Source organism: Octopus sinensis, linkage group LG20 (assembly GCF_006345805.1).
Source record: "Octopus sinensis linkage group LG20, ASM634580v1, whole genome shotgun sequence".
In the NCBI taxonomy this organism is placed as follows: Eukaryota; Metazoa; Mollusca; class Cephalopoda; order Octopoda; family Octopodidae; genus Octopus; species Octopus sinensis.
Genome location: NC_043016.1, coordinates 20,065,587 through 20,091,634, shown reverse-complemented (window position 1 = coordinate 20,091,634; position 26,048 = coordinate 20,065,587). Strand labels below are relative to the sequence as shown.

The window sequence follows — 26,048 nt, the reverse complement described above, 5'->3', positions numbered from 1 at the left end:
TTCTACTTAAGCCTCTGGTCAACCAAAGACTTGTGAGTGGATTTAGTAGGTGGAAACTGAAAGAAACCCATTGTATATATATATATGTGTGTGTGTGTGTATCTTTGTGTCTGTTTTTATCATCCACCACTGTTTGACAACAGGTGTTAGTGTACTTACATAGCCATAACTTAGCAGTTCAGCAAAGGAGGCTGATAGAATAACTACCAAGCTTTAAAATATATATGTATAAGTACTGGAGTCAATTCATTTGACTAAAAAGGCAGTGCTCCAGCATGGCCACAGTCTAATGACTGAAACAAGTAAAAGATATAAGATATATATCATCATCATCATCATCGTTTAACATCCGTTTTCCATGCTAGCATGGGTTGAACGGTTCGACCAGGGCCTGGGAAGCCAGGAGGCTACACCAGGCTCCAGTCTGATCTGGCATTGTTTCTACAGCTGGATACTCTTCCTAATGCCAACCACTCCATGAGTGTAGTGGGTGCTTTTTATGTGCCACCAGCACAGGGGCCAGAGGAGGCTGGCAAACGGTCACGATCAGTTGGTGCTTTTACGTGTCACCGACACAGACGCCAGTCAGGCGGTGCTGGCATCTGCCACGTTCGGATATATAATGAGTTTAATTCAGTTTCCATTGCCAGATCTATTCTGAACGCTTTGGTCAACCCAAAGCTATAGAAAAAGATACTTGCCCAAAGTGCTATGCAGTGGGACTGAACCTGAAACCACTTGGTTGGGAAGCAAATTTCTTAACCACATGACAAGCCACTTTCAGCTTCTGTCTACCAGATCCACTCAGGAAGCTTTAGTCAGCCCTGAAGCTATTGTAGAAGACAATTGCCTGAGGTGGTACACATTGGGACTGCAGTTGGGAAGCAAGTTTCTCAACCACACAGCCATGTTGATAGATCTAACTAAATTCCCTTTTCCCTTATGCAATAATGCTAAAGAAAATCCAGGAAATCTCCAGATTGTAAAGCAGAAATCTTAGCCACATATTTGCAATCATGTGGATGTACACATGTTACAAGTATACATGTATGTTTATAAAGTATGGCCGTTTGCCAGCCCCGTCTGGCATGTAAAAAGCACCCAGTACACTCACAGAGTGCTTGGCGTTAGGAAGGGCATCCAGCCGTAGAAACACTGCCAGATCAGACTGGAGCCTGGTGCAGCCTTCTGACCTCCCAGACCCCAGTTGAACCGTCCAACCCATGCTAGCATGGAAAGCGGATGCTAAATGATGATGATGATATGAACAAAAAATGGCAAGATGCTAATCCAAAAACAAGCTCATCCTGTTCATACCAGCAAGAAAGGATAAATATAAAACACTAATAATGAAGGATTTACTGTGATTCAGTTTTGTCTTGCTTTCTATTATGTTTGTGTACTTTTTCCTTTTCTTTTTAACCAGGCTGCTGAAATTGAGGAATATAAGAGTAATGCTGTCTTGCAGTTTGTTCTTTTGAAGAAATTGAACAGACTTGCACACATACGCTGCAAGAAAGTTCGGGAATCCACAAATGAGGTAAGAATTTCCTGCTTTTTAATTCAACAAATGTTTCTTCTTTGAGAATCTATTCTAAAAGATTTGATGAATACAAAAATCAAACATCTTGCTCCAGCTGCTACGATAACATTTTAAAAATAAATACTCACTGTGCCACTGGCATGACATGTGATTAGAAACTTTGTTTCACAATCATGAAATTCTAGGGTCCAGTCTTACAGTGTAATTTCTTGGGCATGTTTCTTCAATGTTGACTTTGGGTGAACGAAATTTAGAAGGAAACTATACAAAGCATGTATGAATTGATGACAAGAAGGACATCTGGCTAAAGAAAATCTGTCTCAATAAGCTCTGCCCAACCCGTGCAGGCATGCAAAAGTGAATGTTGAAATGATGACAATGATATTTATATATATCATCAACATCATCATCATCATCATCATTTAACATCCGTTGTCTATGTTGGCATGGGTTGGACAGTTTGACAAGGGCTGGCAAGCTAGAAGGCTGCACCAGACTCCTGTCTGATTTGGCATGGTTTCTACAACTGGATGCCTTCCCTAACACCAACCACTCCAAGAGTGTAATGGATGCTTTTATGTGCCACTGGTACAGATGCCATTTGTGTGACACTCGTATCTGCCATGACTGTGATTTCACTTGGCTTGATGGGTCTTCTTAAGCATTGCATATTGCCAGAGGTCTCAGTTACTAGTCATTGCCTCTGTAAGTCCCAAAGTTTAAAAATCATGTTTCACCACCTCATTCCATGTCTTCTTGGGTCTACCTCTACCACAGGATCCCTCCATAGTTACAGATTGGCACTTCTCTACACAGCTGCCCTCATCCATGCGCATTATATGACCATACTAGTGCAGTAGTCTCTTGCATACCATATCCAGTGCCTCTTATGCCTAACTTTTCTCTCAATATACTTACATTCTGTCAAACATGCACACTGACATAGCACATCCAGTGAATCATACTGGTTTCATTTCTTTCAAGCCTATCAAGTCCTTGGATGTCACAGCCCATGTTTCACTGGCATATAGCATTGCTGTTCTCACACAGGTATCATACAATCTGTCTTTCACTCTGTTGGGGAGGCCCTTTGTTGCCAGCAGAGGTAGGAGCTCTCTGAACTTTGCCCAGCCTATTCTTATTCTCATGGCTACGCTCTCAGAGCATCCACCTCTGCTACTAACTTGGTCACCTAGCTAATGAAAGCTATGTATTACCTCTAGCTTGCTCCCCTATTTTCTGCATTTATTGTACCTGTGCACCTTCCACAAACAAAAGCTATTTTCCTTGTTAACCTTCCTCTGATATTGCTGCACCTCTTACATGTCCATAGCTTACAACAAGTACATCTTATGGAATTTCTACCTATACCTTTTCTACAGTTTGAGCAAGGCCATCTACCTGAAGGGATTTGTAATTTGTCTGCCTTCTTACTTACTAAAACTTTGGTTTTTGCTAGGTTTATTCTAAGGCCCTTCAATTCTAGACCTTGTTTCCATACCTGAAACTTCTAGTTCTGGTAGTGATTCAGCTATAAGAATAAGGACATCAGCATAGAGGAGCTCCAGGGGCAGCCCGTCTTAAATTCCTCTGTTATTGCCTAGTGTACTATGATGAACAATATTTGGTTAATGAGAGACAGAAGATGGAAGATACAAGAATTTATATTAATCACTAAAATTGTTATGACCCATCTAGCATCTATATCTTATGGGTGGGATACTTAACAACTGGTTCAGGGACATCAAACGGTGTAGATGTGTCTCTTCAGGTGATAAATAGATATAACTCGTTAAAATAACACTTCTGCGATGTATCTTGTTATTCCTTATAAAGAAAAGTAGCAAATTAAAGGGCATGTCTTTATTTATATAGAAGATCAATAATAAAATAACAGATGCAAAAAAGAAACAGACACGTAATACAGTGAACAAAGTTATTTTATTAATGATTTTCTATATAAATGAAGCTCTGTTCTTCAATTTGCTGCTTTTCTTTACACGAACTGAAAAGATGCATTGCAGAACTGTTATTCTAATGAGTTATGTCTATTTATCACCCAAAGAGACACATCTGCACCGTCAGATACTCCTGAACCAGTTGTTAACCCTTTCGTTACTATATTTCTGACCAAAATACACCCCTCATGAGTTTCAATTAAATTCTAAAATAATCATGAATTTAGACTAGTTTCATTAAATAATTGTAACTTTTTTACTTATCAACATATTAATGTGATATTTGGAACATAATTAAAGAAAGGGTTCTTAATCAATTCTATTGCATAACTTTTGTCTCAAAGTGACTTTAATTACAAGTAAATCCTGGTAAACTGAACAAAAGGTAAAAATATTAAAATTTTGTTCAAACATTACCATAGAAAATTAGTCCTCAGCTAATATTTAATTGAGGTATGCAACAAAATTTTGACATAGAAGAATTGTGCATATCACTAGATCATCAGTTGAATTTAATGCACAACAGAACAGGAGTACCATAAAGGTGAAATACTGGAATCCACCGCAAATTTGACCGAACTAAAAAAATTGGTCAAAAAATAATATACGGCCCTGGTTAAGGTATGGAAGTAATAAATTCCAGACCACATTGTACCATTATTTTCCCTGTATAAAACCTAAATCCACAACAGTACCCAGTATTTGCTTCACAAATTTTCCCAATTTTGATCCCCCATTTTGTGTTTGCTTCCGCAGTGATCGCTTCAAACAAGCATACTGATAAAAATAAAAGTCTAATGGTTTCGCTTCCTAAGAAAGACTATAGATAAACTCTATCTCCTCAGAAAAATTGCTAATAAAAACATTTTTAAAGTTTTTACTTCATTCCTATGTAAAATTGTCTTTGCTGTCGCTATAGCTGCTTTGTTTCTTCAGAATCACTGCTTTCGGTTTCTGATACAGAAATATCCTATTCATTATTGTACACCATGTGATTTTGTACCGCATTCATTCTTTTTCTCGATATCTCCCTATTTTCTGTTGAAAAAGCTTTAAATTCAGAATCAATGCTTGATAACATGAAACTCCTATCCATTTTCAAAGTTGAAGAAAAATTGATGCCGAAAAAATGTGGGGGAAAAATCTCCCAAAATTCACTGAGTTCAGATATCACGTCAAGCAATATCGGATACTATAACCCAACTATTTACAAAGTGAATTCACGTATTTTCACAAATGTACTAACGAGATTTGTACTTAAATTCACATTCAAATAACAATGGGTTCTCTCGGCCAGCTACAGGCAGGTTGGTCTTATGAACCAAAAACTTTTTCAGCTGGCTACGGCTGGGTTTGTATTGAAAGGGTTAAATATCCCACCTATGAAGGATTGTTGCTAGATGGATTAAAATAATTGTAGTGGTTAATGAAAATTCTCGTATCTTTCATCTTCCATCTCATTTAACCAAATACATATTGAACACTGAAAGTGATTGTGCTTTACCAGTAAGCTATCTGGTATAAACCATTCGTTTTATTATCTAACATATATACATATAATCATTTAAAGTTTACTCATCTATACTTGCACGGGTCAGATAGGACTACATTAGAGGGTAGAGATTTTTCTGCAGCTTGCAACCAACAGCCCGGACATAGTTACTGAACTGAAAACAAACAACACTATTTGGATGACAGAAAATATGAAATCACTCACACAAAGTCATGTATATATATATATATATATATGCTTTATTTAAAGCAGCAGAAAATTCAACAAAACCTGTTACTCTGAGTTTCCCGTTGCCGTTCATCGGACAGTTTTTGCTATATATATATATAATAATAATAATAATATTAGGGAGTAAATCCTAACTTACAGGGTAAATTAGATTTAGGATTAAATCTAATTTTACAGTATAAATATACATATTAAATTAGAGATAAAACCACTATTAGGCAAATCAAACAGTGTTTTTCACTGTTTGATTTGCCTAATAGTGGTTTTATCTCTAATTTAATATATATATATATATACACACACACACACAAATATATACACACATTTATACATACAACAAGCTTCTTCATTTCTTACCCCTTTCACTGGGCAAGTGTCTTCTACCATAATCTTGCTTTGACCAATGAATTGTGAGTGAAATTTTACAGCCAGGAGTTTTATAGATAGTCACCTTGCTCATCACAAAAATTTTCACTCTTTCTGTCTGCCAAAAGGTCCTTGTCTGGCAAGCTCACAGGTGCTGGTGTCACATAAATAGCCTCCCTGGCTGGTTCCACATAATAGCACTGAGTACCATGTAAAAGCACCCAGTCCACTCTGTAAAGTGGTTGGCTTTAGGAAGGGATTGCTATTCATACTGTTTCAGTTTCTTCCCAAAGGGCCTTTAGTGTAGCCTGTTTTATAGTGTCATCATCGTCATCATTTAATGCATGTTTTCAGTGCTGGCAAGGCTGTGACGGTTTGACAGGAGCTCACCAGCTGAAAGGCTGTTTAGGCTCCCTGTCTGTTCTGGCATGGTTTCTATGGCTGAATGCCTTTCCTAATGCCAACCACTGTACAGTCTACTGGGTGCTTTTTACATGGCACCATCACCTACGAGCCTGTGAGATTAGGGATGCTCAGCTGGAGACGGTTGCTGGGACCAAGCCTGTATGCAAGGACAACCACACTTTTATTTGTCCTGTAAGTAAAAGTCTACAGGTGTTAAATCAGGATAATGTGTGGAGAACTCAGCTGTACCTCTTTGTCCTATCCAGTATCATTGCAAATTCTCATCCGGGTACACCATCTTGTTGAAGTACTTTAAATTTGTATAGGTGTTACCAGTTTTTATCTTTAGTCTTACTAATATTTTGATAAAAATAGGTCACACTAACCTATTTTTTCTCTTAGTAAATTCATAATGATTTTTTGATTTTTTTATCCAAAAATGTTATTTCTTTCGGAGATGTACTTGCAAAGCAAGTGACCTGATCTGAGATCATGTGCTGGAACTAAAACAATTGCAGTGTGGAAAGTGTTTATAAGCCATTTAAGAAACACACTAAATCCGTTAGATTCACTTCAACATTTAAATTTAATTTGTCAAAATATTTTCGTCGCTTTAAGACTGTGACCTGTTCACTGACAAAATTTCTTTCTCTCTCTAGAATACCTATGGGAAAGGCATGAATGTCACAAAATACAGTCTATTATCCTCTTTAAATTTAAAGCTATCTGTCTAAAAAAAAAAATAATCCTTTAGATACCAGTAATATTTTGCTTATTGTTTTTCCCTTATTCTGTATTTTTATTAAAATATCTATGCTACATTTACCTTTAATGTGTTGTAACAAAAGACTTTTATTGTGTAACTTAACATATTCCTGCAATTATTTTATGCATACTTAATGCCTGCCTAATTATTTTTTCCATTTGTTAATGTCAAGGCATATACCTTTGTAGTCGCTTTTGCTGCTTGTATAAAGTTTCATGTACTCCCAAACCAACAAGGAAGCCACTTTGTGGCTGCTTAATCTGCAAGAAATCACAGCCTGTCATCTCAAAAACAAAAAAAGAAAGAAAGAGAGAGAGAGAGAACACTTTGGATATTGTTGTCCTGGGTGCTACTTTGATCCATAATTCTGTTTTATCCTGGGGCTAAACAATAACTGCAAATAAAATAACTTCAGCCTCTTTGAACTTAGCAATACCTCAGTGCCAAAGGTATCTGAAACACTTGCAATACTTGTACCTCCACTTTTTCCATCAAAGTGCTCATTCTCTTTGCTTGAAATAGCAACATATCACTCATCTGCAAATCCTGCCCTTACAATTAACAGAAAATGGATGGATCGCAATTGGGGCCTTTGGTCATCTGTTTGGCTTAATTCATTGATACTGTCAGGTATGGCACACTAAACAGCATCTCGTTAATGATAAAAGCAGTACACAGTTGCTCAAACTGGTAGAAATAGCAACACAGTCTCCCTCAAATTGTGATTTAATGTCTTGTATATCAGAGGTGCATATTGGACGGTGACTGGTAATAAAGTTACAGGGAGAAAAAAAAACTCACAATTAATTTATAGGAACCCCTGTGACTTTTTTACTTGGATTCTATTGGACAATATGGTTGTGGATATACAAAACGGTGCTAACTTTAGGAATATCTTTTATTGTAGATCTGCGAGATCCCCAGCAGACCTACTAGCATTAAAACTCATCTTTTCATAGCTCATTTCTCCATAATCACCACTAACAACACTAAGCTTTCTTACTGAATACGTTCAACCCTAAAATTGCTTCCCTGTGCAACTAAGTACTTATTGATTTTCCTCCATCCATTAGCCTGCAACAGTTTAAGTTAAATATAATAGCCCCAATATAATCCAATTAGCCCTATACATATTCTACAAGATGTATGGGTCCTATCCTGATTCCTACTGTTCCTCTTTGACAAATAATAGACAAACCTCTGAACAAACAACAGCAAAAAAAAAGATCAAAAAGCTAATTTTATGAAGAGCACCATCCGAGTCTGATCGTTGGCAGAGCGGCTATCTGGCCTCCATGCCGATGGCATGTAAAGGACACCATTCGAGCGTGATCGTTACCAGCATCGCCTTACTGGCACCTGTGCCGGTGGCATGTGTAAAAGATTCGAGTGAGGTCGTTGCCAGTACAGCCTGACTGGCCCCCGTGCCGGTGGCATGTAAAAGCACCCACTACACTCTCGGAGTGGTTGGTATTAGGAAGGGCATTCAGCTGTAGAAACTCTGCCAGATCAAGATTGAAGCCTGGTGCAACCATCTGGTTCGCCAGCCCTCAGTCATTCGTCCAACCCATGCTAGCATGGAAAGCGGACGTTAAACAATGATGATGATGAGGAGGAGATTAAGAATGATGAAACAGAGTTGTTGGTGTTTCATTCAGGTCAATCCTGATTCAACAGATCAAAGGAATTTCATATGTAATGGATCACTGTTTTGTTTTCTATTTTCTATTTCTGATGTAATATAACTAAGACTACATTTGTCTAAGCTGTGTTTCCTAACATGATACGGTGTGATTTTTAAGGGGTACACGCACATATCCATCTTATGCCAGCTTAGACAGTGAATATAAAGTGGACCCACTGTTCTTGAGGAGACCTATTGAGTCAAGTACATCAACATCAAAATAAAAATTCAAATGGAAATTGTAGTTAAGACACCCGTGCCAGTGATATGCAAAAATCACCGTCTGACTGTGGCAGATGCCAGTGCCCCCTGACTGGCATCCGTGTCGGTGATATGTAAAAGCACCAACCGATCCTGGTTGTTTGCCAGCCTGCTCTGGCCCCTGTGCCGGTGGCACATAAAAACACCCACTACACTCATGGAGTGGTTGGCATTAGGAAGGGCATCCAGCTGTAGAAACACTGCCTGGTGCAGCCTCCATGGCTTACCAGACCCCAGTCGAACCGTCCAGCCCATGCTAGCATGGAAAACGGACGTTAAATGATGATGATGATGATGATAGCAGTGTCAACATTGTTGTCTTTTTAAATCTGTAAGAACATTCACTACAACTGTTTGCTTTTGTGTTATTTCTCTCTTACTTCTTGTTGCAGGACAAATTGCGAATTGACCGTTATCACTTACAGCTGCAGAATCTTCTCTACGAAGCCTTACATTTACAGAAGGAAATTACAAAGTGCCTAGAATTTAAGTAAGGAGTCTTTCCCTATCTTTCATTCTGATTACAGTTAGAGTAAAGTATAGCTTCCTGTACATTAGTATAAATGATGCATTTTATTAATGGTGTATTACTTGTCTGTACAATCTTCCAGTAAATTAGTCTGGTGGCTGTGAGAATTTGATGTACCTGCTTGCAAATTTATGCAGATTATAAGAGGTATTGTGTGTGTGTGTGTGTGTGTACTAAACTGACAAAGTGAGATAGATGGGCCTGGTATGAGATCAATCAGCTCTGATGTGCAGAAACCATTGTATTAACAACTAGCAGTATTGCCCGGCATTGCTCGGGTTTGTAAGGGAAATAACTATATAAGCATTTTTAGAGAGTTATAGCTAAAAAATACATTATAAATGGAAAAAAAATTATGGTAAATTTTTTTTAAATCGTTGACTCAACTCATCGTAGACATTTTTAGAGAGTTACTTCCCTTATATAATAGCGAAAAAATGCATTAAAATGGAAAAAAATGATGGTAAATTATTTTTAAAATCGTAGACTCATCGTAGATGCGTGCTAATACCCAGAAGGGCTCGATATGAATCACGACTATAAGATACCCGGTTTTGGTTAAACTGCACCACAAAATGTGGGAGTAGTTAGGAATCTAAATCGTAGGAGACAGACACACAACTTCACTTTTATATATAAAGATAGAATGGCAGGGAGAGAGAGGAAACAGTACAGTTGTGGGGTAGAGACTGAAGTGTGTTGGCGAATGATTCCTTACCAGTCAGTCAAGTAGATGTGGTCACTCTGATCTGTTGAAAATTCTGTCATCTTTAAAATAAAAAAAATAATTTAAAAACTTTTTTTAACTGCTTTAAAAAAAAAGTTTTTTGAGTTGTATTTCTAAATGTGAGAGGTAATGATTTTTTTAGAACTGAAATAGTTTTATTAAATTTGGGGGGAAATTTCTGTTCTATTGTTTTCATTTTTATTTATTTTTTTCTCTTTTCTTTCAGATCTAAAGATGAAGAAGTAGAATTGGTTCCTATTGAAGAATTCTATGAAAATGCACCAGAAGAGATTTCAAAACCTGTAAGAATAATTGAAATTTTAGAATAGGATAGAAAAAAAAATGATAATTAACAAATTCCCTATTACTGTGTATTGTTGTTGTTGTTATTTAGAAGTTTTATTTCCCTGATTCTATTATCCAGTGTGTCCTTTTCTTAAGTGGGTAGGGTGTAATTTGTGAGAGGGTTGGTTACTATTTCTAACAAATCATGCATTCACATAGTTTCCACATATTTCTGTTCCCCAGTTATTGTTGTATCTCCGCCCCCTTTTTTTTATTTTATACCTATGAATGTGTCCATTTACTGCAATCTTTGTTTTAACAACTTTTCTCTTATAATTGCAGAAAATCACACACAATGATTCTCACCAACAAACTCTTGCACGTTTGGATTGGGAGTTAGAACAAAGGAAAGAGTAAGTATGTCCAGTGTTTCTGATGATAAATTCTCTTAAAATGTTATTTATTTATTGGCATGTGAAACATTCAAGCGAGGTTGCCGCCAGTGCCTCTGGACTGGCTCCTGTGCAGGTGGCACATGAAAAGCACCATTTGGGCGTGGTCATTGCCAGTTCTACCAAACTGGCCTTCATGCTGGTGGCACGTAAAAGCACCCACTACACTCTCGGAGTGGTTGGCGTTAGGAAGGGCATCCAGCTGTAGAAACTCTGCCAGATCAAGATTGGAGCCTGGTTCACCAGACTTCAGTCAAATCGTCCAACCCATGCTAGCATGGAAAGCGGACATTAAATGATGATGATGAGGTACAAGCATGGCTGTGGAATAAAAAGTTTGCTTTTTGAATCCCAGAACTTCAGGTTCAGTTTCACCATATAGCACCATCATCAAATGTCTTCTGTTTATGGCTTCAGGCTGACCAGAGCCTTGTGAGTGGATTTGGTGGAAGAAAACTGAAAGAAGTCCATCCTTTCCAGTTATTTCATCATGTTAAACCGTTAATCCATAAACTGGGTTTTTTTCTCTATTTACTTTCCGCTTTTCTTTTTCTGTGGGAGACCATAAGTTCAAAATGCCAAAGACTTTTCCATATGTTTCTGAGCATCAAACTAATACACCTGCTTGTTATTCCCTCACCTGCCTTTGTTTTTTGTTTTCTGTAGATTTGAAATGTGTGTGTGTGTGTGTGTGTATGCATACATGTATGTGTGATACAGTCTTTTTGCCTTGATATCATATAATAGCTGTGAGTGTCACCATCATGCATGCAGTCTCCTTCATTTTCAATCTTCTCTGGTCATGGAGAAATATTACCTCACTTGGAAACCAGTGTGGAAGGACATATGACCTTAGTAAATCATCCTCTACAATTCTGTCCAACCCATGCAAATATGGAAAGTGGACATTATAACACTGATGGTGATTTTATATATATATATTTAATATTTATTTATATATATATATATATATATATATATATATATATATATATATATATGAGGTTTTGGTATCCAGAAGACTTGAGGTGGCAGGTAAGGCTATGTAAGTGCTATGGAAGGACCACTGTTAGACTCCTGGTTCAATAATAGTATGTGTGAGGAGTCTAATGCAGGTCATGTGTGAGCGTGTTTAGGTTAAATAAAATGAGACAACAAAGCCAAGGCAGTGTGAAATTTGTAGGACATTTTATAAAGAGGGGGTTAGTCTTACAGCTGTATCAGGGTTATAAAAGATATCCCATCATCAGAGACGAAATGAAAGAGTTAAAAAGAAGGAAATAGTAGAGTTCAGTATAAAAAGTTATTTTGAAAAGGGAGAGATATAAGAAGTATAAAGGGACATATAAAGAATAAAAATAAAGATATATGTTGGATGTTAAACTTAGTGTTCCATAATCCAATGAATGTGCTGTGTAGAATGGGTAAAAAGGTTTTTGTCCATGGTATATAAGTTGTGATAGGAGTTCATATTTTGTTGTTATAAATGGATAGTGTGCAGGTATATATATAATATATATATATATATATAGTACAAAGTAAGATAGGGGTTATGGGTGTAACCCACTATGGGATATCATTTATCCAATATACTGTTGGTAAAATACCCAAATTCTTAATACATAAATGTTTTTAATTGCAATGCAATTAAGTCATTTATTGTATTAAACGGGTGAAGGTAAAGAAATATTTTTACCGTAAATTTCTAATACAAATAAGAAAATGGAGAAACAAATTTGGTTTGTTTATCAACTTACGGATATTATAATGTTGATTATTTAGTTCTCATTTGTAAAATGAATAAATAATCCAACATTATAATATCCGTAAGTTGATGAACAAACCAAATTTGTTTCTCCATTTTCTTATTTGTATTATATATATATATATATACACATATATGTGTATTATATTTACATACAAATATTCTTTATTTGTGGGTTATTAGGGCTACCAACATTTCCATGTAAAGGGAATCTCTCAATAGTTATCAATCCTGCCACATAGGAATATTAGTCCTTATCTCCATCCAAGATGTGACAGGCTTGATAATAGTTGAGAGATTCCTCTTTATATGAAACTTATTGGTAGCCTTGTTGACCCACAAATGTAGAATATTTATCCATCAATGCAGTATTGAGTACTCATTCTCACTGTTCGAGATATCCGTTCGTATTTATGTATGTATATATATTTATATATTTTACATATATATAATCGTTTTCAGTTTTGCATGGGCTGGATGGAATTTGTTGAGACAGATTTTCTACAATCAGATGTCTTTCTTGTTGTTAATCCTCACCTGTTTCCCAGCTAGACAATATTTTCCCAATGGCTAGACATGTCTACACAGAAGATAAGAAAAGAATGGTTCTGCTTATGTGGTGGTGTCACTTGTTTATAACGTAACTATCATGTGATGTCAAGACAAAGAGGCTCAATCGCACACACGTACACACAGGCTTTCAGTTTCTGTCTTCCAAATCCAATTCACAAGGCTTTCGTCAGCCAGGGTCTATAGAAGAAGACACTTGTTTAAAGTACCATGCAGTGGGACTGAACCTGAAACCATGTGACTGGGAAGCAAACTTCCTAATCAAACAATCATGCCCCTGCTTATATATGCGGAGTAGATAAAACAGGGGACAACTGATGAAGGGAATGTTCTTTATGTTGCCTGTCTCGTTTCTCTATTTGTTTCTTTCGTTGTCTGTAAAAAGTTTGTTTTTTATGTTCTCGTTTCTCATTTTGTTGACGTTTTTTTGATGTCCTGCACCCATATATGCAGGTATATATACATATATATGTAGGTATGTACATGTATGTATATGCATATATTTATGTATTATTTATATTATATATATATATATTAGGGCAGCGGACTCGCGGTCGCAGGATCGCGGTTTCGATTCCCAGACCGGGCGTTGTGTGTGTTTATTGAGCGAAAACACCTAAAAGCTCCACGAGGCTCCGGCAGGGGGTGATGATCCCTGCTGTGCTCTTTCACCACTCTTTCTCCCACTCTTTCTTCTGTTGGCCTGCTCGCTTAGCCAGCGGGGTGGCGTCATTCGAAGGCTAAAGCAATGCGAACGCATTGTGACCAGCGATGTGTAACAACATCTGACGGTCTGGTCGGTCACGTGACGTGATATTTCTTATTCCGTCCAACCCATGCTAGCATGGAAAGCGGACGTTAAACGATGATGATGATGATACACACACACATCCAGTCCACATTGCAAAGGGCATCCAGGTGTAAAAATCATGCCAAAACTAACTTTACCTGTGCTAGTGCCACATAAAAAAGCCCTGAGTCCACACAACAGAGTGATTGGTGTCAGGAAGGGCATCCAGCTGTAAAATCTCTACCAAAACAGACACAGTAACCTAGAGTAGTTTTTCTACCTGGCCGGCTCCTGTCACCCATCCTGCCCATGCATTCATGGAAGATGGACATTAAACGATGATGATGATGATGATGATATAGTGTGTGATAAAAGCTTGGATATTTGACTCGTGATCATGTGATCATGAGTTCAGTTCCTAATAGTATGTTGTATCCTTCAGCATGACCCTTGAGTTTACATTGCTCCAGTCCAATTAGCTGGGGAAAATGAGTAGTACCTTTATTTCGAAGGGTCAGCCTTGTAATTCTGTGTCATGTAGGTCGTTGCCAGTACAGCCTGACTGGCCCCCATGCTGGTGGCACATAAAAAGCACTCACTACATTCTCGGAGTGGTTGGCATTAGGAAGGGCATCCAGCTGTAGAAACTCTGCCTTATCAGATTGGAGTCTGGTGCAGCCATCTGGTTCGCCGGCCCTCAGTCAAAATCGTCCAACCCATGCCAGCATGGAAAGCGGACATTAAACGATGATGATGGTGTGTGTTTGTGAAGTGTTAGAGAGAGATATTGGCTTGGATATGTGGTTAAGTAGTTCATTTGTCAACCACATTGTTTTGGGTTCAGTCCCACTGTGCATTAACTTTGGCAAATATCTTATCAGTTTTATTTTACTATATTTATTTTATCAGGTTATCTGGTGAGCTGAAAAAATCTCAAGAAAAAAGGGAAAAACTTCTAAAAGAGATAACTGAGAGCAAAGACTATCTTGATAGCATGCAACCAAAACTGAATTCCATTCTTCAGGTAAATTGTGTAATATATTTATTTTAATTTTTTTTTTTTTTTCTTTGTTTAGCATCATTGAAAGTATCTTGAAAATGTTGCTGTGGGAGATCTGTGAATGTAAAGAATGCAAGTTAGAAAGAGAGACAGCTCCAAGGACACCCAGCAAAGGGATCAGTTATTAAAGTTGACAGCTGTACAATAGATATCACAATTCAGGGTATATTGGCAGGAAAAATAAGTGGAGTATTAGAGATAATCTCTGAGATCCTGAAAATATCTGGTAAAGAAAAACATCTCTTAGTCACTTGCGTTAGTTAGTCAGGCAATGCAGGAAGGTGTCTCTTACCTAGTGATTGGCATAGTATCATTGTCAACTGCTACAAAATTAATCCTTAAGGCACCATTCAAGCGTGATCGTTACCAGCGTTGCCTTACTGGCACTTGTGCCTGTGCTAGTAGGGTGCCAAGAGCACCCTCCGAGCGTGATCGTTGCCATAGCAGCCAACTGGCTTCCGTGCCAATGGCATGTAAAAGGGCACCATTCGAGCGTGATCGTTACCAGCGTTGCCTTACTGGCACTTGTGCCTGTGCTAGTAGGGTGCCAAGAGCCCCATCCAAGCGTGATCGTTGCCAGAGCAGCCAACTGGCTTCCATGCCAGTGGCATGTAAAAGGGCACCATTCGAGCGTGATCGTTACCAACGTCGCCTTACTGGCACCTGTGCTGGTGGAATGTGTAAAAAGATTCGAGCGATGTCATTGCCAGTACCGCCTGACTGGCCCCCATGCCGGTGGCACGTAAAAAGTACCCACTACACTCTTGGAGTGGTTGGGGTTAGGAAGGGCATCAAGCTGTAGAAACTCTGCCAAATCAAGATTGGAGCCTGGTTCGCCAGCCCTCAGTCAAAATCGTCCAACCCATGCTAGCATGGAAAGCAGACGTTAAATGATGATGATTATTGTCAAATGTAATACTTATTAATTAATATTAATATTGTTTTGAATTCATAATTAATTAATAATATTAATTCATATTGTTTTGAATTCATCGAGCATTATCTTGTTGCTTTGAGATTTTGCTGATGTAATTGTTTATTTTTAGAGTAACATAGGATAGATGGGAGTTGCTAGATCTGGCCTCTTTGAACAGAAAACAGGTAGAATAATATGGCCGGATACAGTCAATTTAGATGCTAAATAGTTGAGGGAGATGCTCTGAAATGAAGTAACTACATAGACATCAAACTGTTGGGTAAAGTTATGAAAGTTATAGAAAACTAAAACTGATTAAAGAGAGAATTATGTTAGATGACATGTAGTTCGGGGGGGGGGCGTTTCTAGTTTATTTGCTTGTGGTTTATGTTGTTATTAAGGATGAAGTGATGTTGGCACGTGTAGCTGCTTCTTTATAGCTGATAGAGTCAGTGTAAAAAGGCAGTGCCCCAACATAGTTGCAGTCTAATGACTGAAGACAGTAAAAGAGTGAACAATACAAGACCTGAATATCAGTCATCATCATCATTATCATTTAACATCTGTTTCCCATGCTGGCATGGGTTGGATGGTTTGACAGGAGCCAGCCAGGTAGAAAACTACTCCAGGCTACTGTGTCTGTTTTAGCATGATTTTGACAGCTGGATGCTCTCCCAAATGCCAGTCACTTCAGTGTGGATTGGATGCTTTTTACGTGGCACCAGCACTGGCAGGGTCACCAAGTAACTTGCAAGACAAGGAATTTTGAAAGGGGAGGGGGCATTGGCGGAAGTTATCTTGTGTCAGATGATGAAAGGTTAGAGAAGCAGAAACAGGTGTCTTGCTATAGGGGAGGTACATGGTTACCTGGCCAGAGAGAGAGAGAAAGAGAGGTGACAAGAAAGAGGACAGAAACAAGGACATTTAGACTAATTAGTGATTAAGTACTATATGATAATATTGCATCATATCTATTTGCTTTTCTTTTCTTTTTAAATTTTAATAATTTCAAAATTCTTGTAATTCAGGCTACAAAACCAGTCCAGGAATATCTCAACATGCCATTTGATGAAATTCGACAAAAGCATCGAGCTGCACGCCATCTACCACAACCATTATATGTTTTATTCATGCAAGCTAGCTCCTATCAAGAAGCTTGTGGTAAGTATTTGTTGTTATTTTTTTTTGTTTCTTAATTTGTTTTTTTTTTTCTTCTTCCTCCTCCTCCTCCTCCTCACAGAATTTCATAAAACTTTTTTCAGTTTCTTCTTTTTTTTAAACCGTTTTCATGAAATCTTTTGTAATTTCAAACTACATAGGTGCAGTTGTGTCTGTGGTAAGAAATTTGCTTTCCAACCACATGATTCTGGGTTCAGTCCCACTGTGTGGCACCTTGGGGCAGGTGTCTTCACGGTGACTACTTGCATGACTGTAAAACTTGCTTACAACTATCATGCAATGTCAAGGACAAGAGAGAGTAACACACACACACACACACATGCGACAGGCTTCTTTCAGTTTCTATCCACCAAATCCACTCACAAGGCTTTGGTCAACCTGGATTTATCATAGAAGACACTTGCCCAAAGAACCATTCAGTGGGACTGAACATGAAACCATGTGGTTGGGAAGCAGACTTCTTACCAAACAGCCACGTCTGCACCTATAATAATCATCATCATCATTTAACATCCACCTTTCATGTTGGCATGGTTGGAACTATATTAGGTATCATATTTCATTTCACACTTACAGTCTGGTCTCTGACAATCCATTTCACATAATCTATCACTAAGGTTGTTGTTTAGCCCCTCAGTGAGCAGGTCTGTGATCAGAAGTGTTCCACCCCATCTACTATAGCCATCCCTGTCTTATTTTGAGACATAGTGTATTGTAAGTGCATCCTTGACATGTCATTCTTTTTGTGAGAGATTTAACTGTTATTTCTTGCATATTTAGTAAGTATCTGCAGGCTCGGGTTCATGCTTTCCTGTGTGAAATTGTTGAAGAATTACATATAGAAGGATTACTGGTGTTTTTCCATCTTGATTGAGCAGTCCTGTAATCAAAAGTATTCCAGCAATGACAATATCATATTTAGAACTACAGCGTGCCACCTGCTTTTCTTGTGATAGAAATTTGAGGGTGGTTTAATTGTTAATTCTAGTAGATCAGTCATCCATAGCCACATAGGCTCTCCTACCTCTCATTGGCTTGACCATAAAAAATATTTATTATGATGGATTCTCATTTACATCTGTTTTGTTCTTTTCAGATCCAGACTTGGTGGTCAGCCTGGAAGGAGACCATGAAGCCGCTAGATCACTTGACATGGAAACTGTCCTTGAAGGTAATTATAATATATTTCTTTATTGCCCGCAAGGGGCTAAACATAAAGGGGACAAACAAAGACAGACAAAGGGATTAAGTCAATTACCTCGACCCCAGTGCGTAACTGGTACTTTATTTATCGACCCCCCAAAGGATGAAAGGCTAAGTCGACCTCGGTGGAATTTGAACTCAGAACGTGGCGGCAGACAAAATACTGCTACGCATTTCAGCTGGCGTGCTAACGATTCTGCCAGCTTGCTGAGGGTGGTAATAATAATAATAATAATGGAGATGATGATAATGATAATCCTTTCTACTCCAATGATTGAAACCAGCAAAAGAATATATATGTTTGTTGCAATAACAAAGAGGAATGAAACTCAGTATATGAATATGTAGTTTTACAAAAGTGATTCAAGGGCCAAGAGTTTCATGCATGGCACTTATTTATTTGCTGATGATAAAGGTGTTTGTGTGTGTGTGTGTGTGTCTGTATGTGTCTACGTGCAAAAATTGATGGAATTGTGGTTGTGAAATTTGCTTTGCAAACCACATAGTTTTGGGCCCAAATACACTTCATAATACTTTCTGCCCATAACCTCAGTTCCACCAACATCTTGGTGCGGTGAAATCTGGTTGCTGGATACAGTGCGGAAGCCCATTGGATGATATCATCATCTTCATCATTTTAATGTCCATGTTCCCATCCTTTCAAGGGTCAGACTGAATTTATTGAGGCAGAATTTTCTACAGCCGGATGCCCTTTTTGTTGCCAACCCTCACCTGTTTCCAAGGAAGTAATATTTCCTTGTAATCAGACCATGTTCACGCAGAATATTGGAAATGAATGACACCGCTTGTATGACAGTGACACTCATTTACGACTATCACAGAATGTCAAGACACAAGCATATTCTCATGCACACACACAAACATACACATATACATACAGGCTTCCTCCAGTTTACATTTGCATTCGCTCACAAGATTTTGGTTAATCTGGAGCTATAGTAGAAAACATTTGCACAAAGTTCCACACAGTGGGACTGAACTCAAGGGTGCAGGTTTTGGGAAATTGAGCTTTTTATCTACTTAGCTATAGACCAGATAATCAGTTGCCCTTAAACATTGCTGCTCAGAATTCACTTCCATTCTGCTATTGAATGCACCCTTCTCTTTCATTTGGACTAAAATTGTTTGACTGTGTCATTTTTCTTTTATCTTGGAAGTCTATCAAATGGTCTTTTCAGTCTCTTTCAAAAAATTACTAAAAATGTTTTAATTTCAACATGAATATTTCTGGTTTTAACCCTTTCATTACTGTATTTCTGTTGAGATGCTCTGTGTTTCTTTCAATTACTTTAAATATAGCAAAGAATTTAGTAACATAATTTAGTTATCATTAAGCTAGTGTTAGAAACATAAATTGTGACTTAGGTTTGGTGGAAGATTTTAATTCAAAACTAATGAAAACAAGACATTTGTACTACAGAGCCAGAGCTGGTTTCAGCCGGGTTGGTAATGAAAGGGTTAATAAAACCAGAAATATTCTCAGGCAGGTCAGCATCAAAAGCATTCCAGAAAGTTTTGACGTTATTTCACGTTCTTATGATAATAAAGGATAGCTTTATGAGTATTTACCTTAACCTTTTAATGTTCAGGTTATTCTACCAAATGTAATGCTTACTGATTCACATTGTTTTGAATTAATCATGCTTTATCTTGTATCTTTGGGATTTCAATAATAATGATGTGATTGTTTAATGTAGAATAACATTGTAGGGTAGATGGGAGAGTCTGGATCAGGTTAATTTGAACATAAAACTGATGGAATATTTTGGCTGGATATGGCCAGTTTAAATGCAAAAGGGTTAAAGATTGAAAAAATTACTATTTACATTTTTTTTCTTTTACAGAATTTGATTCTGACAGTGATAATGATGATCAAGATAAGCATAGTTCTGTAAGTTGTTTTTTTTTTTTTTTCCTTTGCTGACTTTTCTAACTTTGTACCAGAACAAATTATGGAAGGTATTTTATGTTCCTCCAGTCCAGTCATCTGTAATTGAATGACTCTGCAACAGATTAATGTCCTGTTCGGCGGATAAATGTTTTGATTTTGGTCTGCTTGTACATGATGGAAATGGGGTAACCAGCCCCGTGACTCTTAGGACGTGAAACAGTTTTTGTTCAGGAATTGATGTTGGTGATGATAGTGATATGAAAGCTCACAACCAAGTGCGTAAAGATTTGGGCTCACAATCATAAGATCATGGGTTCAATTTATGGGCTGTGCAGGGCATTGCATCCTTGAGCTCCTTAAGGAAGGCTCTTTCATTTCATGTTGTTCCAATTGCAAGAACTTACCGTTTTTCAACATGTATAAGGAATCCTTTTTTGTCAAAAATTAAGCTAAAAAAATAATGGAGTTTCTTATACATGGGTAGTATTATAATCCCTTGCAAAACCTTTTTTCCAAATTTTAAGCCCCCAAAATTAGGGGGTACCTTATTCACATTAAAATACAGTAATTGTCTTTTGGGGAAGGTACTGAATACTTTCAGTCACATTTATCTGGTTATAGATTGAGAATATAAGGAAAACTATGTCTTTTCTCAGTGGCACATTACAGTGGCTAAAGACTTACATATGTATATATATGTATGTGTATATATATCATCATCATCATCATCATCGTTTAACGTCCGTTTTCCATGCTAGCATGGGTTGGACAGTTCGACCGGGGTCTGGGAAGCCAGAAGGCTGCACCAGGCCCAACCTATAACACTTTCTTGTTAAAGCTGGTCATACATTTAACAAAAAGTCATCATCATTTCATTTAATGTCCCTTATTCCTTGTTTGTGTGGGTCTGGCGAAATTTGTTGGGGCAGATATTTTATGGTTGGACGCCCTTCCTGTTATCACCCTCACTTGGATCGAAGCAAAGTAATATTTCCCCATGGCCAGACATATTTTTAACAGACAAACTAGAAAGAAGCCACATTACTTCTATAATAGTGATACTTGTTTACAACCAGCATGGGATGTCAAGACAATGGTAAACACACACATATATACCTCTTTTATATATATATAAAAGTGGCTGTGTGGTAAGTAGCTTGCTAACCAACCACATGGTTCCGGGTTCAGTCCCACTGCGTGGTGTCTTCGGCTATAGCCCGGGCTGACCAATGCCGTGTGAGTGGATTTGGTAGATGGAAATTGAAAGAAGCCTGTCGTATATATGTGTATATATATATATATATATATATATATATATATATATATATATATATGTGTGTGTTTGTGTGTCTGTGTTTACGTCCCCATCACTTAGCAGTTCGGCAAAAGAGACCGATAGAATAAGTACTGGGCTTACAAAGAATAAGTCCCGGGGTCGATTTGCTCGTCTAAAGGCAGTGCTCCAGCATGGCCACAGTCAAATGACTGAAACAAGTAAAAGAGTAAAAGATATATATATATATATATATATATATATTTAAATGTACACATGCTTACACATACACACAGCCCAGGTTTATAGCTGAAGATATTTGCCCAAGGTATTGCACAGTGGGACTGAACCCGAGACCATATGTTTGGTAAGCAAACTCCTTGGCCACACAGGGAAATGCAATAATAAAAATTACCAAAGTACAAAGAAACTGTTGAGGAACTCTGTCAGCTATATTCTGTTCAATAAAGCTTACAAAGCTGAATAAAAAGAATAACTTAAGAGTAAAGATCTTAATCATAGAAGATATAGTGCATTTTTTCATTTTCTGACATCATATACCTCCAGGGACATGGTTTCTTTGTTATGTAATTCTGTCGTTTGGAAGTTTTTTGTTCCAAATTCTAGCCTCTCACACCTACCCTGCAATACCACTCAAAATAAACAGCCAGATCACTGAAATTTTGAAGCTGCGTTAAACCATGTTTAACTCAACACTGTGAATAAACAAGCATTATATGTAGTAATCTGAAGGGTTTGAATCATGTGACGTGGACCAATTTAAGCAGTTCTAACCTCTTCACTATGAATAATAACTTGATTCCAAAGTTATATTTTATTATCATTGCTGTTGTTGTTGAGTTCAGGTGCTGTCAAGATCAGTTTTACTTTTCATTCTTCCTGAGGTTGGTAAAGTAATAAAATATTGATGAAGTACTGGGAATTGATGTAAGCAATTAACCTCACCCCAGCCTTAAATCTGTGGCTTTGTACTAATATTGAAGACTGTTTGTTGTTGTTACCTGCAGAAACACAGGCGGAAAACTACTGAATCTCGTAAATCTGACCGCAAACTTCAAGTTCTTCGTAAACATCCCCTTTCAGTGATACTTGTGATTGGTTGCAGTGGTAAGTATGGAACCTAATTATTTGTTTATTTTATATGTTTGCTTAGTCTAGGGAATGGATGTATGGTTAAGAAATTCTCTTTGCAATGTTGTGGTACTGGGTTCAATCTCACTGCTTGATACATTGGACAAGTACCTTCTACCATAGCCTAAGATTAAATAATACTTTGTGGGCGGAATTTGGTTGATGGAAGTTGTACAAGAAGTTCATTGGAAGTGTGCATGTGTATATGTGAAAGCACGTGGCATAGTGGTTGGGAAATGGCAGTCACAATTGCATGGTCATGGTTTCAATTCCCAGCCCAGCAATGTGTTGTGCTCTTGAGCAAGACACTTCATTTCACATTGTTCTACTTCACACAGCTGTAAATGGCCGACCCCTCTGACAAGCTAAGTTTCTGCTTGGAGGAAATATTGGGTGGCATCATTTGAAAACTACCACAATACAAGGAAGCACATTGGGACTAGCAATTGTCTGATAAGTACAGTGATATTGATACACACACACATATAGGCTGTGTAGTTATAAGCTTGCTTCCCAATCACATGGTTCCACATGCGTGGCACCTTGGGCAAGTGTCTTCTACTTTAGCCTCTGGCTGACCAAAGCCTTGTGAGTGGATTTGTTAGACAGAAACTGAAAGAAGCCTGCTGTTATATATATATATATATACATATATAATATAATATATATATATATATATATATATATATATATATATATATATATATATATATATAATATGTGTGTGTGTGTGTGTGTGTGTGCACGTGCACACAACCAATGTTGGTGTATTAACATCCCTATAACTTAATGGTTTGGCGAAAGAGACCAATAGAATAAATACTAGGCTTACAAAGAATAAGTCCCATGATTGATTTCTCCGACTTAAAACCCTTCAAGGCAGTACTCCAGCATAGCCACAGTCGAATCACTGAAACAAGTAAAAGAATAAAAGAACATATATTTAAATATATAAAATATATCCTCCTCCTCATCATCATTTAACGTCCATTGTCCATGCTGGCATGGGTTAGACGGATTGACCAGGGCTGGTAAGCTGGAAGACTGCGCCAGGCTCCAGTCTGATTTTGGCATGGTTTTCTATGGCTTGATGCCCTTCCTAACGCCAACCACTCTGAGAATGTAACGGGTGCCATATGCATGACACTGGTATCTGCCATGACTGTGATTTTGCTTGGCTTGATAGGTTTTCTTCTCAATCACAACATAATGCCAAAGGTCTTGGTCATTGCCCCCATAAGGCCCAGCAGATTACTCTCTGGGATTAAGTGTTTTAACCCTTTTGTTACCATATTTCTATTTAGATACACTTCTTTTGCTTGGCTGTATGGTAAGAGGTTTGCTTCTTAACCATATGGTTCTGGGTTCAGTCCCACTATGTGACATGTTGGGCAAGTGTCTTCTATAAGCCTTGTGAATAGATCTGCATAACTTAGTGGTTTGGCGTAAGAGACTGATAGAATAAGTACCAGACTTTAAAAAAAAATGGTAGTGAGGTTGATTCATCAGATTAAAAATTCTTCAAGGTGATGCCCCAGCTTGGCCATGGCCTAATGACTGAAACAAGTAAAAAAAGGCAGTAAGCTGGTATTTGGAACATAAATTAGCATGAATTTTTTAAATGAAAGGTTTTAATTTAGTTCCCTTTAAAACTTAAAGCAGTTTGTATTGTGGAAAGAAAGGTAGTTTCAGGCAGGTTACTTATCAAAAAGTTAAAAAAAAAAAAATGTTTTTTTTTTTTGTAAATGTTTGTACATTTTATTGCTAATCACTTGTACATTTTTATCACTGTCAACTTAACATTGTAATTATATTTCCTCCTTTCTTTTTATTTTATTTTATTTTATTTTTGTTTTTTTTTTTTCATTTATTTCAGATAGCAGCTCAGTCCACCTGACATTTAATTATCTTCTAATGCTGAATATCATCACTGTAAATGTCATGGTTCAGCCAGGACCTCAGGCACCCACAACTTCAATATGCGGAGGGTAGGTTTCTAATAATAATAATAATAATAATAATAATAATAATAATGATGAAAATGATGTGGATGATGACACAGATGAAAATGATATAATAATAATAATAATAATGATGATGATGATGATGACGATGACGATGACGACGACGGCGACGGCGGCGGCGGCTTCTGTTATTTCTTTTTGCTGACCTTTTGTTCTCTGTGTTTTGTAAATGTTTGTTGAATAAATTTTCAATATTGAATTTTGTAAAGCATGCCCAGTGTAAACTATGCATGCACAAATATTTACAGTAAGATCTCAGGCAGTTTGTTGCTGCAGCATTCTTCAACTCTCAATGTCTCTCCCACTACTTGAAAAATTCCTACACACACACACACACACAAACACACACGTATATCCATTCTCAAAAAAAAATCTCATCTGCAAATGTTCTGTCGTTTGTTATTTAATGTCCATTCTTCCATGCTGGAACAGTCAGGTTGGGTGGTTTGACAGAAAACAACTAGCCAGAGATATGCTTAGATTTCCAATATCTGCTTTGGCATGATTTCTACAGCTGAGTACCCTGCTAGTGCCAACCTCTTTATAATGCATGTATTTTTTTTTTTTTTTTTTTTTTTTAAGTTCAATGAAATACTTGAAAGAAATCTGCACCAGTATTTAATTCTATATCTAGCCATCTTGCCATTTGGGGACCTACTTACTTAACCCCTTCACTCCCTGTTGGAGTATATGCTTTCAACAATTTTTCTCTGCTGTTCTCTTCTCTGGGATGTTTTTTCCTGCTTCTCTCCAGCTAGATCTTTGCTTGCTTACAGTTTCCATTTGGATTTTGCTGCACTGTGTTGTATGTTTCCCTGAAGGAAGTCCCCCCCCCCCGATTTTGCTGCTTTTGAATTATCATCTGTGCTTCTGTAACTTTGATTTTGGCCCTATTCAAACCCATTTTTACCTCTGGGAAGAGGTGGTTCATATTAGTGTGGCTGCTATCCTTTGACCTGTCCAGCATCGGAGGACCTACCAGGAGTGTACACTCCACTGGCATAACTCTCAGGGTCACCATACAGCAACAATGAAATGGACACCTTGTGGTGGAGTTGGGGCTGGCTTCATAAAGAGAAATATAACCACGACTAGGTCAGATGGAAAAGATTTGTAATAAAAAAAAATTCAGGCATGTCTGTGTGGTAAGAAGCGTGCTTCCCAACCACATGGTTCTGGGTCCAATCCCACCATGTGACACCTTGGACAAGTGTCTTCTACTATAGCCTTGGGCCAACCAAAACCTTGTGAGTAGATTTGGTAGACAGAAAGTGAAAGCCCCATCACATATAAGCCTGGTGTAGTCTTCTGTCTAGCCAACTCATTTCAGCATGGAAGGTAGATGTTAAATGATGATGATGATATATATGTACACATGTATTATTGATAGCAATATGTAAACAAATTGTTGTAGCTAACTGCATTGCCACTATTTTTCTTTCTTTCTCTCCCTTTGTCTTTCTGTAGAGATTTGTTATCACCGGATA

The 26,048-nt window shown here is 37.6% G+C and overlaps 1 protein-coding gene across 1 annotated transcript in view; it reads left to right on the top strand.

Annotated features, from left to right (window-relative positions):
- The window catches only part of LOC115222622 (THO complex subunit 5 homolog), a 42,652-nt gene that overhangs the window by 3,847 nt on the left and 12,757 nt on the right, over positions 1-26,048 (top strand). Inside the window, exons 3-13 of the mRNA XM_029792926.2 lie at positions 1,427-1,540; positions 9,117-9,214; positions 10,207-10,282; positions 10,608-10,678; positions 14,752-14,866; positions 16,847-16,979; positions 18,094-18,168; positions 20,066-20,112; positions 22,414-22,513; positions 24,414-24,525; positions 26,029-26,048. The exon at positions 26,029-26,048 is cut by the window's right edge and continues 82 nt beyond it. Of these exons, the coding sequence (XP_029648786.1) occupies positions 1,427-1,540; positions 9,117-9,214; positions 10,207-10,282; positions 10,608-10,678; positions 14,752-14,866; positions 16,847-16,979; positions 18,094-18,168; positions 20,066-20,112; positions 22,414-22,513; positions 24,414-24,525; positions 26,029-26,048 (961 nt within the window). The remainder of the gene's footprint in view (positions 1-1,426; positions 1,541-9,116; positions 9,215-10,206; positions 10,283-10,607; positions 10,679-14,751; positions 14,867-16,846; positions 16,980-18,093; positions 18,169-20,065; positions 20,113-22,413; positions 22,514-24,413; positions 24,526-26,028) is intronic.